The sequence below is a fragment of the Electrona antarctica genome, assembly GCF_951216825.1.
Source record: "Electrona antarctica genome assembly, contig: scaffold_41, whole genome shotgun sequence".
Classification (NCBI taxonomy): domain Eukaryota; kingdom Metazoa; phylum Chordata; class Actinopteri; order Myctophiformes; family Myctophidae; genus Electrona; species Electrona antarctica.
The window spans coordinates 602421-617244 of NW_027638439.1; the positions used below are offsets into that span (position 1 = coordinate 602421).

The window sequence follows — 14824 nt, forward strand, 5'->3', positions numbered from 1 at the left end:
TTGCAAAGCCACTCTACGAGCTCCTTCAAGTCAGGCGGACAGAAACTGGGATGCTACAAGGAAAGCCAGGCAAGAAAAGACCAACTCAAAAGAAAAGGGGATCACAGCTTTCATCCTCAACACCGGTGGAATGGACAGGAGCACACCAGAGCACCCTAGAGAGACTGATCAAGTCCTAGCCAGTCCACCAGTATTGGCTTATCCGAACTTTGAACTCCCTTTCACTCTCCATACCGATGCCTCTGAACAAGGGCTTGGGGCGGTGCTGTACCAGCGACAGGAAGGACGGCTTAGAGTAATTGGGTATGGCTCTAGGACCCTGACACCAGCAGAGAGAAACTATAATCTCCACTCAGGCAAGCTGGAATTCCTGGCGCTCAAGTGGGCAGTATGCGAAAAGTTTCGTGACTACTTGTTCTATGCCCCCCACTTTACAATATACACCGACAACAACCCCCTGACCTACATATTGAGCACAGCCAAACTGAACGTGGTGGGTCACCGGTGGGTTGGAGAACTGGCCGATTTCAGGTTCAACATTCGTTACCGACCAGGCAAGGCCAACATTGATGCAGACACGCTCTCACGCTGTCCTCTTGACATTAACAAATATGTCGCCGAGTGTACCCAAGAGATGTCGGACGAAGTTGTTCGTGCCATGTGGGAGGGGAGTCAAGCTGCACAAAGAAAGGATATTGCCTGGGTAGCAGCACTGAATCTTGACCAGGAAAGCGAAGAACAGGATGGTGGTGAATGTCTGCCAACAATCACCCAACAGGAGCTGGAAAAGGCTCAGAGGGAAGATCCAGCCATTGGTGAGCTGATGAGATTGAAGGAGAGCAACCAGTTGATAACAGATGAAGTCAGGCGAGGAGTCAGTGGTGCCGCCAAGAGACTGATGCATGAATGGGGAAAGTTACATCTCCAGAAGGGTCTGCTCTATCGAAAGACAAGTCAGAGACATCAAGTTGTTCTCCCACTGAAATATAGACAGTTTGCCCTGAAGCAGCTTCACGACAATATGGGCCATGTGGGAACAGAGCGGGTCCTTGATCTGGCCAGGAACAGATTTTACTGGCCCTTTATGAAGAGGGACATAGAAGAATATGTCACCAAACTCTGCCCCTGCATAAAACAAAAGAAGCCCGTTGCCCAGGTCAGAGCACCCATGGGGAGCATCACCTCCAATTACCCATTAGAGTTAGTCTCGATTGACTACTTACACCTGGAAGCGAGCAGGGGCGGATATGAATATATTCTGGTTGTCGTAGACCATTTCACCAGGTACGCGCAGGCGTATCCTACAAAAAAAAAATCTGGGAAGACAGCAGCCGAGAAAATATTCAATGACTTCATCCCAAAATATGGTTACCCCTCCAAACTCCACCACGACCAAGGGCGTGAATTTGAGAATAATCTCTTCAAGAGCCTGCAGCAGCTGACAGGAATGGGTCATTCCAGGACATCGCCCTATCACCCCAAGTCCAACCCTGCAGAACGATTTAACAGAACGCTACTGCAGATGCTAAGAACATTGGAGGAAAAGGAGAAAGACCGATGGAAGGAACACCTACCTCAAATTGTGCATGCATATAACTGTACCAAACATGAGGCTACAGGTTTCTCACCGTTCTATCTCCTCTATGGGCGCCACCCCCGTCTTCCCATTGACCTGCTCTTCGGTTTGGGGTTAGATAATGGAACAAACTCACCTCGGGGTTACGCAGAAAAGTGGGCTGAGAGAATGGCTGAAGCATACAAGCTCGCATCCGACAACAGCAGACAATCCAGTGCCCGAGGTAAGAAGTATTATGACCGGCATGTCAGGGGGGTGGGTCTGCAACCTGGTGACCGGGTATTGGTCCGGAACCTGAACGAGAGAGGTGGACCAGGAAAACTACGGTCGTACTGGGAGAAGACCGTCTACAAAGTGATGGAGCAAGTGAAAGACAGTCCTGTGTATCAGGTATGTCCAGAATCAGGTGGAAATCAGAACTCTACACGTACCCGTACTCTGCATCGTAACCTACTACACTTAGTTAATGACCTACCAGTAGACCTGCCGCCACCTGCCGCCAAAGAAATCCCTAGGAAGAAAAAGGAAAGGAATAGACGTACACAGCCAGGGATGGAGTCAGAGATGGCATTTAACAGTGACACAGAGTCTGATGAAAATGACCAGCCTAGGACCTACTACTGGCTGAGAGTACCGACCAGAAAAGATCAAAGAAATGTTGAAACAACACTCACCTGCAACTCTCCAAGGGATCCTGTACCTCAAAGGACACAAAGTATGTCTGCACCCGGAGAAGAGGGAGATATTAACATCGAACCTGAGGAAGAGTACTTACCTGTCGCACCTACCATGTTAGAGACGGAGAGTGAGCCAGAACAAACAATACCTGTTAGAGAACAGAGACAAATGCTTAGCCCTCCAACAGACAACTCAGGAAATGAGTCAGTCAGGCGATCCACCAGAGATAAGAAGTGTACACAGTTGTTTACTTACGAATCATTGGGTCAGCCGTCTTACCATCCCCGCAGTGCAGTAAATTCAGCAGAAGCCTATGCAGGACAGTTTATGCCAGTTCAGGGGCCGCAGTCTTGTCTCATCCCCTTTCATACACCCTACCAGATACCGGCATACAATTCTCCCCCACCCTTTCATTTCTACCACACTGCACCTTGTACTACACTGTTGTCTTACGACATGCCCACAACTGCATATTAAGGAGAAGCTTTACACACGTACACTTATGGGTACTAGTGACAACCGTTCTCTTAAATATATTGGTTGAGAAGGAAAATTTGGTATTAGGTTGTAAGGGGACTTTTCTTTTTGTTGGGGAGTGTGTGACACACACTAAAAGTATGTATCACATTTGTGTTCTTATTTTGTATTGAATACCAGTAGGAGGACTAGTAGTAGTAGGAGGACTACCACTAGGGGCAGTGTGGGGCAATACGTGCTTTTATGGACTGTGGACTTTATCTTGTTGGTGGCTGCCTGTCTTCCTCATTCCAATGAAAGCAGCTACAACTGAATGCAGCACGTTTTATTTGTCTCATCGGTTTTCCACTTTTAGGTATGTTTTTAAGTGCACAAGCATTTATATTAACATGGAACAACATGTGAACATGTTTAGCTAATGGACAAACGTTTTTGATAATGTATAATTGCAGTATGGTTTGCCTAAATAATATAATACAAGTTTCACTAAGTTTGTGTGGTAACAATACACAGTTACTGTGTGTTTTCAAATGGGTAAATCTGTATTTACTCCACAGAACAAAATGTATTCATTATTGTAGGCCTACCATTGTTTTCATGTAATGCTAATTTGGATATAAACAGTAGCAGCACTCTAGTATTTCTAGCCACAGTGAATGCCATAAGAAAATGTGTATGAATGTAGTTGTCCATCTACAGTAAAGTCATGGTTTGTTATTGATATATGTTATATTGATGAAAAGATTTAGCATCTGAAGTGAAGTTATCCACTATAATACAGACTGATAGACTGTACACTGATTGTTAATAAATGATTCCAATGAAAGCAGCTACAACTGAATGCAGCACGTTTTATTTGTCTCATCTGTCTTCACTTTTAGGAGACATAAATACTGTAGCACTGCCCCGTGCCCGGGAGGTGTTACACATACAAAGATTTATTTAGTTTACACACCAGCATGTCCCCATTCTCAGATGTAACTTCATATCCCTCTGGTTGTCTCATGTAAATCTCAAAATCTATTGGTGCATGCAAATAGGCCGTTTTGACGTCCATTTGGTGTAAGATCATATTCTCTTGTGCTGCCTTTTGCATCAATACCCTCACACTAGTCTGGTTTGCCGTTGGTGAAAAAGTCTCTTCATAATCCACACCTGGTTTTTGATAAAAATGGTAAATGGTGCATTTATATAGCGCCTTTATCCAAGGCGCTTTACATAGATTGTGCATATACATTCACCCATTCACACACACATTCATACACCGATTGCGGCGGAAGCCATGCAAGGTACCAACCAGCACATCGGGAGTTATTTGGGGTTCAGTGTCTTGCCCAAGGACACTTCGACATGTAGACAGGAGAAGCCGGGATTCGAACCGCCGACCCATTGATCATTGGACGACCTGCTCTACCTCTTTAACCTTTGGCTACATAACGTGCCTTGAATTGTTTAGATTCATCTGCATTTGTTTTTAAAGCATACACCCATCTACCCCCCACTATTTATTTGCCCTCTGGCAGTTTAGTCAGGGTAAACGTGTCATTTTCCTTTAGTGATTCAATTTCCTCATCCATAGCTCTTGCCCATAACTTAGAGTCAGGTGATGCCATTGCCTGCTTTACTGTGTGTGGCACATCACAAATGACTCTATAACAATAATCAAAGGTTATGTCATCTAGGTCATCAGATTTTACTTGACACTCATAATCCTTTAAATACTGAGGTGGTTTCACTTTTCTTCTGGGATAGGTTGCACTCTGGCCACTGTCACCTGCCTGAGCACTGACCAAATCATCCATCTCCCCTGCTTCCTGTTCCTGTATCTCACTGGTTTGGCCATCTTCACCTGCCTGAACATTTGCCAAATCACTCATTTCAACAACCACCTCTTGTTCTTGTGTCTCGTTAGTTTCCCTATCTTCAGGGAGGTGGTTTACAGTCCTTCCCCCACTGCAATCATCATCCGAATCTGTTTGGGTCTGAATCTCAATGACATTCCTTTGAATGAACTTTACCAATCTGTGCTTAGTTACCTTCCCAGTGTCGGGATAAAACACTAAATAGGCTGGGCTATTTTTATCAAATCCTACAAATATCCCTTTTTCACATCGTGAATCCAACTTTTTCTTATTTTGTTTATATGCATAGCATGGGGACCCAAAAGTTCTCATTCTTGAAAGGTTTGGCCTCTTTCCTGTCAGCATGTAATATGGGGTCTGTCCTACACGCTTATTGAAACATCTATTTCGAATAACAGCAGCCGTCATTACCGCATATGTCCACAATTCCCTTGGTAATTTGCACTCAATCAGCATACATCTGGCCATATCAAACAGCGTTCGCCAATTTCTTTCAGCTGTCCCATTCTGATGGGGTGAGTATGGAGCTGAGGTCTCATGTCTAATGGACTTTCCGCTTAACCCTTAGAAGGTGAAAGACGCCAATTGGCGTCATTGCTTACATTCCGTAAGAGATCAATGACGCCAATTGGCGTCTTTCTCATTATGTATTAATCTAAACATATTAATGTCCCCCGGAGCGCTGTATAAAATCCTGAGCTTATATTTCAACTCCATTACCCAGAAAACCCGTGTCACGTGACACACGTGTATGCTTTCCTATTGGAAACGGACGCCCAGCCCCCAGTGAACAGGGGGGTTGGTTGACTCCTCCGAGGTGGGCACTGGAGGAAGAGTTTTTCAGCCAGGTTTGCAGTCGCCGCAAAAAAAACAATCTGAAAAGTGAAAAATGATCCATCCGTGTCCAGTGGCATTCTCCAGTCCCAGACCGTTGGCCGGGCTGCAACATCCACCCTCGCGGATTACACGTGTGCAATGTTTTTTCTTCTCCCCACCGGAGTTATCACCAAGGCTGATGCCTTCGCTAAAAGGTAATTTTATTGTATTCGAAAATGCCCCAATATGACATGTCTAGTAAGACGATCCCTATATTTGGCCCGAGCCGACCTAGTGCTGATATCAGATAGATGTGGTAGAACCATATATGGATAGATCTAACTGGTTTAGTCATCGTGACAGGCATAGTCGGAGAATATATAACAAGGGTCGGTACTATAGGTGATCGACGTAGCTAACAAAAACATCTGATCAAATGAATGTATTGTACTGTGTCTTTGTGGGCCGAATCGTGGCATCGTGGCATACAAATAGATGTTTGTATAATTAGTATCACGATAAAATAATATGGCGACGTTAGAATGACACCACCAATGAGTGATCGCGGGTAATGTAGCTGCCCAGCGTATATCCAGCACCATCGCGTCACCACATTCCACTGGCTGTTGGCTAGTAGTAGTTGCTAACAAACACTGCACAAATGGTACTGGCTATTGGCCGGGCCACAAGCCCGGGCAATAGCCAGTACCAATGTTGCTGGATGATTGCGACGCAATGGTGCTGGATATACCCTGGGCAGCTAGCTACATTACCAGCGATCACTCATTGGTGTTTCATTCTAACGTCGCCATATTATTTTATCGTGATACTACTTATACAAGCATCTATTTGTATTTGTCATGCCACGACTCGGCCCACAAAGACACTGCACAATAAAATCATTGATCGCCAGCAGCCGGGTAAAACGCCATGTAATAGTAGCGTGCACTGACTACAGCTAAAGTGTTTATTTATTTTTATATATTTAGAACTGGCATCAGATGAGGAGGAGGATGAAGAGTCAAGACTGCGATGGCGTTCTCCGACACTGAACCGGATTCATTCATTCATTCATTTCAGGGGGGGCAGTTTTTGGGTGTTTTTTTTATTTAGCCTACTCACACATAACCTGACTCCGCCAGATGGGGCAGCAGAGAGTACACTGGGTTCCCCCCTCCTGCTCCCATCTGGGAACTCTCAGGCAGACTTGATGCCCGGCCACAAAACGGCCTGGTCAATCAGCAGCAGCTAGAAGCGAAGTTGCTCACAAAACGGCCTGGCCAATCAGCAGCAGCTAGAAGCTAGAAGCTGCTGCTAGAAGTTGCTAGAAGCTGCTGCTGATTGGCCAGGCCGTTTTGTGGCCTGGGACATACAGCGCCCCCTTCAGCATCGTTTCCACCTCTCGACCCTTGGTATCTCTCAGGTAAAACACTGCAGTACCTCTCTTCAGCGCTACGCCAGAGGCCCTCACTCCATCAGCCATCTCCAGAACATTCCTCCGTGGCTCGAAATTCTCATCGAAGTTTCGGAACTTCTTCACGTCGGTCACAATATGTGACGTAGCCCCGGTGTCGACCATCAGCCCTCTGCTCAGAGTATTACTCCGACAAAGTCTCTGCTTCGGTCTCCCGGCGCCGTCCGAGTCGCGGTTCACCTGGCCCACCTTGAAGGTGAACGCGTGCTCCTCTTCATCCTGCGTCACATTGACGTTGTCTTTCCGTCTTCTTCGTCTGCAGTTGGTGTCGTTATGTGTTGGACTTCTGCAAAGACTGCACCACTGTCTCTGTTCTTTCTGACCAGCAGCATCTCCGCACTCAAACGATTTGTGCCCTCTCTGGCCGCAGTTATAACAGGACAGTCTCACGTCGTTGTCCTTGCTTCTTAGTCTCATCACGCTGTCATCCCCGGAACTGCTACAGAACCTTTCAGTGATCTCGTAACTCCTCAGTTTGGACTTAAAGTCGGCGAAGGTGATCCTGTCATCACTTTGTGCGATGTGGATGGAAAATGGCTTATAAGATTCTGGCAGCCCCTTCAGAACCATAGCTGTTAGCAAGCCATCACTCAAAGTCTCTTCCGCATTTCTCAGTGCCGTGATAGCTATTTCTGCTCGTATAATATATGCTGTCATTGTTTCATCTGCAGTTTTCCGGAGGGACGTCAGCTCTGTGTACAAACTGATCACCCTCGGTTTCCCCTTGCCCGCATAGTGATCTTTCAGAATCTGTAACGCCTTTCTTCCGTCATCCGCTGCCTCACGCATAACCAACGACAAACTTGTATCATCGAGCACTTGAACCAATTCAGCGTAAGCATTTTCATTTTTCTCGGCGTCCTCAGCGTCTCTTGCTGCGGCCTCCTCCGCACCGAGTATTTCCTCGTCGTCGTACTCGTATAGTATGGTGTTTTTCAGCCCCTTCAGCCGGAGGTAACCGAGAAATTTTACCAACCATAATTCAAAGTTCCTTTCATCTCCGTCAAAGCGAATACGGCTCCATTGGTTGTTGCCTCTACCACTGGGCTCCATGACCTGTTGAACAAAGCTAGCGTATAGCGTCAGATCCACAACAACCCAAAGCTAGCCGGAAGCATGACGGAAGGGTAATAAAGAGACTCAGAGAGCAGATGTGGGTTTGCTTCCTAGACCATGGCTGAGAGAAGCGAGTGTGTTTATTTTGTCATTATATACACGTCAACACAATTGACACATCCGGCATCCGGTTTCAGTATAAAAGCATATATAAATATACATACAATGACAATGATATATTTATATACATAGGCAATTAATGATCATTTTTAATACATCTCAACAACTTTTACTATGGTACTCTAAGTATATTATGATGAGGACGACGCCCAAAAAACCCACGTGAGGCCTTTAGGAGGGCCATTCAAGCTGCAAATGGAGCCACCACTGTCGCCTTGCCGGTGTCTGGTGCTGGGAATCTGGTGCAACGCACAGGTCCTGCAGGTGACCCTGGTGAGAGCAGGAGAGGACCTGGTGAGACGTAGGCGGTGCCCGGCCAGGAGTCAACCCACAGTGCCTAGTCCCTCCACGCGCCGGATGGCCGCCCGTTACCCGCCGGATGGCCCGCCCAGTACCGGCAGAGTAGTTCTGGAGCAGCGGATTGTGTCCCTGGTTTTTCCCTAAGGGACTGATCGAGGGCAGCTACTGGGACGTAAGTCGGGACTTGATCACCCTGGCTGGGTCACCCGAATGAGGGGTATGATGTTGGAAGACCCAAAACCCTGATGACCTTGGGATACATCACTGAGGATACGTCCCAGTTGCATCCTAGCGATGTTTTTTAGTTCTGATGCCAACACTGTTATAATTTTAATCAAGTAAATTACTATTAGTATTGTGTAATTGATTCATGAACATGTCCTCTTTTGTCTGTAACAGATATTTTGTGGAATTGATTCATGAACATGTGCTGAGAAGAGACATTGTGCTGAACGTAACCCTCTATTTGGGCGTTGTGGCCGGTGTCATCGCATCATTGTCCTTTTTTTTTTTGCCATACCCCTTTGCAGCTTGAAGTTCAGCCTTCCATTCAGCCAGAGTTGTGGTGGCTGTGGCCTGGCAGTACCAATTGCCAAAGTAGCCATTGTGGGTTGCAGGGTCCCGCTCCACCTGACACTGCTTGCAGGTGATGATGTCAGTCCTCTTGGTGTTCCGTCTAATCTTTTTGCCACTTGCTTCCTCCTCTAACTTCCTCTTACGGTAGAGCAGGGTGCTGCGAGACACTTTTCTTGTGGAAGTTACAAGAACGGCAGGTTGGGAGGTAGGTTCAGGAGCCAGCGGACGTTGTGAGGTAGCCACCGGACTCTTGGTGTTTTTGCCATACCCCTTTGCAGCTTGAAGTTCAGCCTTCCATTCAGCCAGAGTTGTGGTGGCTGTGGCCTGGCAGTACCAATTGCCAAAGTAGCCATTGTGGGTTGCAGGGTCCCGCTCCACCTGACACTGCTTGCAGGTGATGATGTCAGTCCTCTTGGTGTTCCGTCTAATCTTTTTGCCACTTGCTTCCTCCTCTAACTTCCTCTTACGGTAGAGCAGGGTGCTGTAAGACACATTTCTTGTGGAAGTTACAGGAACGGCAGGTTGGGAGGTAGGTGCAGGAGCCAGCGGACGTTGTGAGGTAGCCACCCGAAGCAGAGGTTGGGAGATAGCCACAGGAACGCGAGGTTGGGAGGCAGAGAGTAGAGATTGTGGAGCAACTAAGAATGTACGAGGCACATATGTTGTGGCAGCTGCAGCTCTTGGACCAGCTACCTGAACCAGAAACCGGGGGGCATAGAGGAGAGGTTGAGTTGGCAAGAGAGGTCGCTGCACACATGGTTGAGGTTGGACAGCTGGTGTGGGTGTCGGGATAGCGTCCTCAAGGGCTGCAAGGAAAGGTGGCCTAACACTGGCACATGGAGCCAATGACACCTTTCTCCTTTTTCCCAGCGCTGTCCCTGTAGTGTCAGGGGGGAGAGCAAACACATTTTCCACAGCACTGGTCATACAGGGTCTGTCTATCCTCTGAACTGCAGGGGGCAGGCTCTCTGGGCTCACAACTGGGTATGTTGCCCTAGGGATGCCTTGTTCCAGCACACTCCTGTCCAGTCTATCTTGCCGTTCTTTGTACCTGAAAATATAATTTACAGTATAAATTATTTGGGTAATGCAAGTGTAATATGTAAGTCGCCACATCCTAAAAGCTTTAAATGGCTCTCTTGAGGTATCCCTTTTCACAGGTATTTTATCATGTCCTTCCCCACATTGTGATTTATATATGTACACAGAAAATAGCATGGAAAGTCATGTGTTGCCTCACTATAGGTTAAGTGTTCATCAACTCACCAGGTACCAACAGTTTTAGTATTCATCAATGGGAGCTGGACAGAGGTTCTCTGCTTCACCTCGTGATTGTCTGTAATGAGCTCCCGGATGCGCCTGTATGCTCTGTGTGCCAAATTCCAACGTGGCATCCTTTTTCCACCCTCACGCCTGTCTCCAGGGAACTCCTCCGAGATTTTGACCCAAAGTGCCTCACAGTACCGGGAGCATGTAGGTGACGCAGCTGGTGTGCCCGGCCCTGCAAAGGATCTGCAAAGGTATTGAGCAACATTAGTGCTAGTACAAAAAAATGATATAATAGCATGATGCAACATTGTCATTCTTGCACAACATAACAGTACTGTACGTACCGTTTTGTATACTCCACAGAAGGAACAACCACTCGTGTTGTAGCCCTGAAACTCCCTTTGAGTGTGTGTGGGGAACTTTCTGGGAACTTTGCACCTTTTTTGTCATATTCTGACAAACACTCCCATAGGCTACACACTTTGTCCACCTCCTCTCTGGACAGCTGGGCATCGTTGTCTTTTAATTGGAGTAAGAACGCTGCAAAGTTCTGGACTGCTTGGAACCCCTCAACATTGTCAGGTCCAACACGGTCCTACATCAAACAAAATAGTGGTGAAATGTGTATGCAGTTACTACAGTTACAACTTGAATTAAGTTTAAACAAACAAAAGTAAACCTACATCATGACTGGTGGAGGCTGATGCTGTTGATTGCTGTCTGCTGGCTGTGTCTTGCTGGCTATGGGTAGCTGAGAGAGAGACAAAACATTCATGAAAATATAATGTTAACACACAAGACACATTTACAGTAAGTCAGTAGCGCTGTCGCCTCACAGCTAGAAGGTCCCGGATTTGATTCCCCCCGGGGATGTACTCTCCTCTCCGTCATCAGTGCCCATAACCTAGGTCAGGGGTTCTCAAAGTTTTTGGCTGGAGACCCCCGGACATGCTTTGGCCATGTCTTGTGACCCCACAAAACACCGCCCCGAAGTGATTGCATTGGCACGCCTGTATTGTGAGAGTAACAAATAAACCCTCTCAAATCTCTTGATTGACAAACATAGCAAATGTTACGCTGTCTAATTTAATGCAAGAGAACCGAACGTACCGGTAAGCACTTTTAATGTCAATTACGGCTGCCTTCCCTGTCAATACCATTCCATCCTACCTGTTGCAATCAACTTTTGATTTAGAACTCCAGTAACTTCCATTATTCCTGTGATGTCATCTTTTGGATGCTGCCATGATCCATATGGAGAAACTTCCATAACTTCAGTGGTAAATTAAATCCATCCTACTTTTAAGTCAGAATAGCAGGGTGAAATGTAATCGAGCACAACAGACTTAGTTGCGCACTGGTGTTGCGTGCAGTAAATAGCAGATATACAAGCTCACAGTGCGTAGCATTTGTGACACGCTGTGGGCTTGCATATCTGCTATTTACTGTCTGCGCAACAGTGCGCACGACACCGGCAGGCCAACACTTTGGTGTCGCCGTGTCGGGTTACATTCAGCAGCGTGTGGTGCATTCTGAGCAGCTGATCGATGTAAAAATGATTTGAGTGGGAATGGATGCTTGGTAGTTTGGACTTTGGCGAGATCACTTGACTAGTAGCAAGTATATGCTGCGTTTTGATGACTTAATGTCATTCACACCGTGGCCATGGCTACATACACCCTCCGGCCCCCACCCGCCACGCCTGTATTTGTTTGCCGATCTGCACTGATCTCATTAAATGGATCATACAAAGAAAACAGATAACATAGTATAAGAAATGCCTGTTTATAAAGAGCCCGAGTTGTGTCGTAACGTTGTGAGGAGCTACATTGATTGCTAGATCAATAGTAAAGGAGCACGTGATGTAACCCATTAAGATCTGAGATTGATTCTACAAATGTCTTCTAAATCCTGACAGTTTTATGAAAAACCTGTTTCGGTGTGCTCAAACTTTAAAAAAAATACATTTTCACAATTTTTCAAGATATGCCCGTACACTGATCATCTGCTCTGTACAAGAGTATACGTTTATCGAGGGCAACGTTTCGGTCCCTACGGACCTTCTTCAGGTATCTTTCATTGTTATGATCCATGTGCACTGGCCTACGCACCTGTTCATACGCCTTATCTCTAGGTGTGCGAAAAGCTTTTTTTCTACAAATATAGCAGATCTACAAGCTCGTAGCTGGTATATCTGCTATTGTTCAATAGATAGTTTAAAATAAAAGTGGTTAAAGGCTAAAGTGACAGATCGGTTCCAGGTCTAAATGGGTTAACCCACAAATGTGTCTCAGAGGACAGTTGTGGACAGTTCAGAAACATGACTACCAGTGACACCGTCGCGGCTTCCATTTCGGCGTGCCAACTTTCCGGGAAGAGAAAGGCTGTAGTTTATATGGATGAGGTCACTGGTAGTACAGGTTTGTTTCTGAACTGTCCACAGCCCACCAATGAGACACACAGTAGATGGAAATGGTTGCATTGATTCAACTGAGTTCGATTCCCGCTCGAACCGAGTGGGAATCGAACCCAGGACCTTCTAGCTGTGAGGCACTACCAACTGTGCCACCGTGCCCCCTCTCGACTGTTCAATTTTAATATCCCTGGCCTAGATCATACATGTGTCTGATATCATCTGTCAACTCAGATGATCCTTGTGGAGATTAGGGCCTAAAGCAAAAAACAAAGATCCCAAGACTGAAAATGTTTTTAGTGCAAATCTGCACTTATCTCATTAAATGGCCCCTTTGAAATCCTCAGGAATTAAATCCATCCCCAGGACTATAATATAAGCCCTGAATTAACTTTGTCTTATTACAACATTTGTATTTTTATTTATTCACGTGCATGTATTGATCTACTTAATACAAGAGTGTCACATAAAAGCAAAAATGTTATCCACTAAGTTTATTAAATTGGTTTGGAAACTTAAAATGTTATTTTTCAAAACATCTGCAATCAGTGGTCTAGCACTCTGTATTGTGATATGTATCGATCATGAGGTTGTTGCCAATACCCATCACTAACCGACAATATGCCACCCCCGACCTACTTATTACATGGCTTTTCCCCTGTATGAGTCCTCATGTGATTTTTTAGAGTACCAGTTTGACTAAAGCCTTTTCTACAAACTTTACAAGTAAATGGCTTTTCACCTGTATGAGTCATCATGTGTCTTTTTAGATCAGCAGTTTGAATAAAGCCTTTTTTACAAACTGAACAAGTACATGTTTTTTCTCCTGTATGAGTCTTCATGTGTCTTTTTAGATCAGAAGTTTGACTAAAGCCTTTTTTACAAACTGAACAAGTACATGTTTTTTCCCCTATATGAGTCTTCATGTGTCTTTTTAGATAATACAAGTGAATAAAGCCTTTTCTACAAATTGAACAAGTAAATGTTTTTTCCCCTGAATGAGTTTGCATGTGCATCTTCAGATTTCCCTTGCGATTAAACGTTTTACAACACACTGCACAACTAAAACTTGTCCTCCCTGTGTGACTCTGAGTTTCTTTCGATGGTTCCAGGTCCCGGGACATCTTGTTGCTCAAAGACAATCTCTGTCCTTCCACATGTTGTGTCTTGTGTGACTTGAGTGTGTTTAAAGGTGACTGATCTACACTGGGCTGACACTCATCACTGTCTTCAGTGATGTTAGATTCAGAACAGTGTGAAGAGAGGAGCTGGTCATCACCAGCTGGTTGTGATGTTCCACAGTACTCTACATCAGCTTGTGTTTTCATGTGTTCAGTTGAGGTGCTGGCTACAGGCTCTGTGCCTCTGTTCTCACCATCATCATCATCTTCACTTTTCACTGCTAGTAATGTCAGCATTGGCCTAGCAACCTCTTCTGGTCTTTGAAGTAGCTCCTCCTGCTCATCTTTAATGTGTGGAAGCTCTGGTTCCTCCTGGACCAGACTGGAGCTCCTCTCCTCTTCAGAGGAAACCTCCTCTTTACACACAGGGAGGTGAAGGACATCTAGGGAAAACACAGGGAGGTGCAGGGAGTCTAGGAAAAGATACAATCAGAAACGGTAAAGGTTTGAACTTTGCATGTTTTTCATGCAGTGTTTCCTCTGTTAACCCATTTAGACCGTGTGGAGACGTCATAGCTAATCCAACCGATGGATTGCGACGACGTGTACACACATCCTAGTGCATTTTCATTGATATCAAACGAGAGAAAAATATTCAGATTTTTCCCCTTTTTGGGAGGGGGGTGGCCCTCCTTCTGCAACAGGCTACTCCTTGCTGTTGGCGCATGTGTGCTGCCGTTCACTTCCCTGTTTATCGCTCAGAAAGAAAGGCTCGTAATCTAGGGAGCTCTCCGTGGTTTTGACCAGATGGATATACTAAGCAATTCATTTCTAAGTTCAACATGCCTCTCGTTTAAAATATGAACACGAGGGATTATCGAGCGACTTTATCTTAATCATAGCGAGGTAAGCAAGCAACATTATGCCTCCCGTTTTTTGTACGGAACGGAAGGAGGGGGGGGGGCTTTCAGAGTAAAAGCTGTCATATCTGCGCGGCACCCCGAGCTGCTATTTTGAAAGAAATCC

General features: G+C 45.7%; 1 protein-coding gene across 1 annotated transcript in view; it reads right to left on the bottom strand.

Moving 5' to 3' along the window:
• Nucleotides 1-8881: 8881 nt before the first annotated feature.
• Nucleotides 8882-14824, bottom strand: part of LOC306918078 (uncharacterized protein) — a gene marked incomplete at its 3' end in the record, with an annotated part of 28254 nt that continues 22311 nt past the window's right edge. The window contains exons 5-9 of the mRNA XM_079530966.1: nucleotides 14053-14271; nucleotides 10948-11015; nucleotides 10609-10859; nucleotides 10262-10507; nucleotides 8882-10046 (exon numbers count right to left, since the gene is read on the bottom strand). Of these exons, the coding sequence (XP_079387092.1) occupies nucleotides 8882-10046; nucleotides 10262-10507; nucleotides 10609-10859; nucleotides 10948-11015; nucleotides 14053-14271 (1949 nt within the window). The remainder of the gene's footprint in view (nucleotides 10047-10261; nucleotides 10508-10608; nucleotides 10860-10947; nucleotides 11016-14052; nucleotides 14272-14824) is intronic.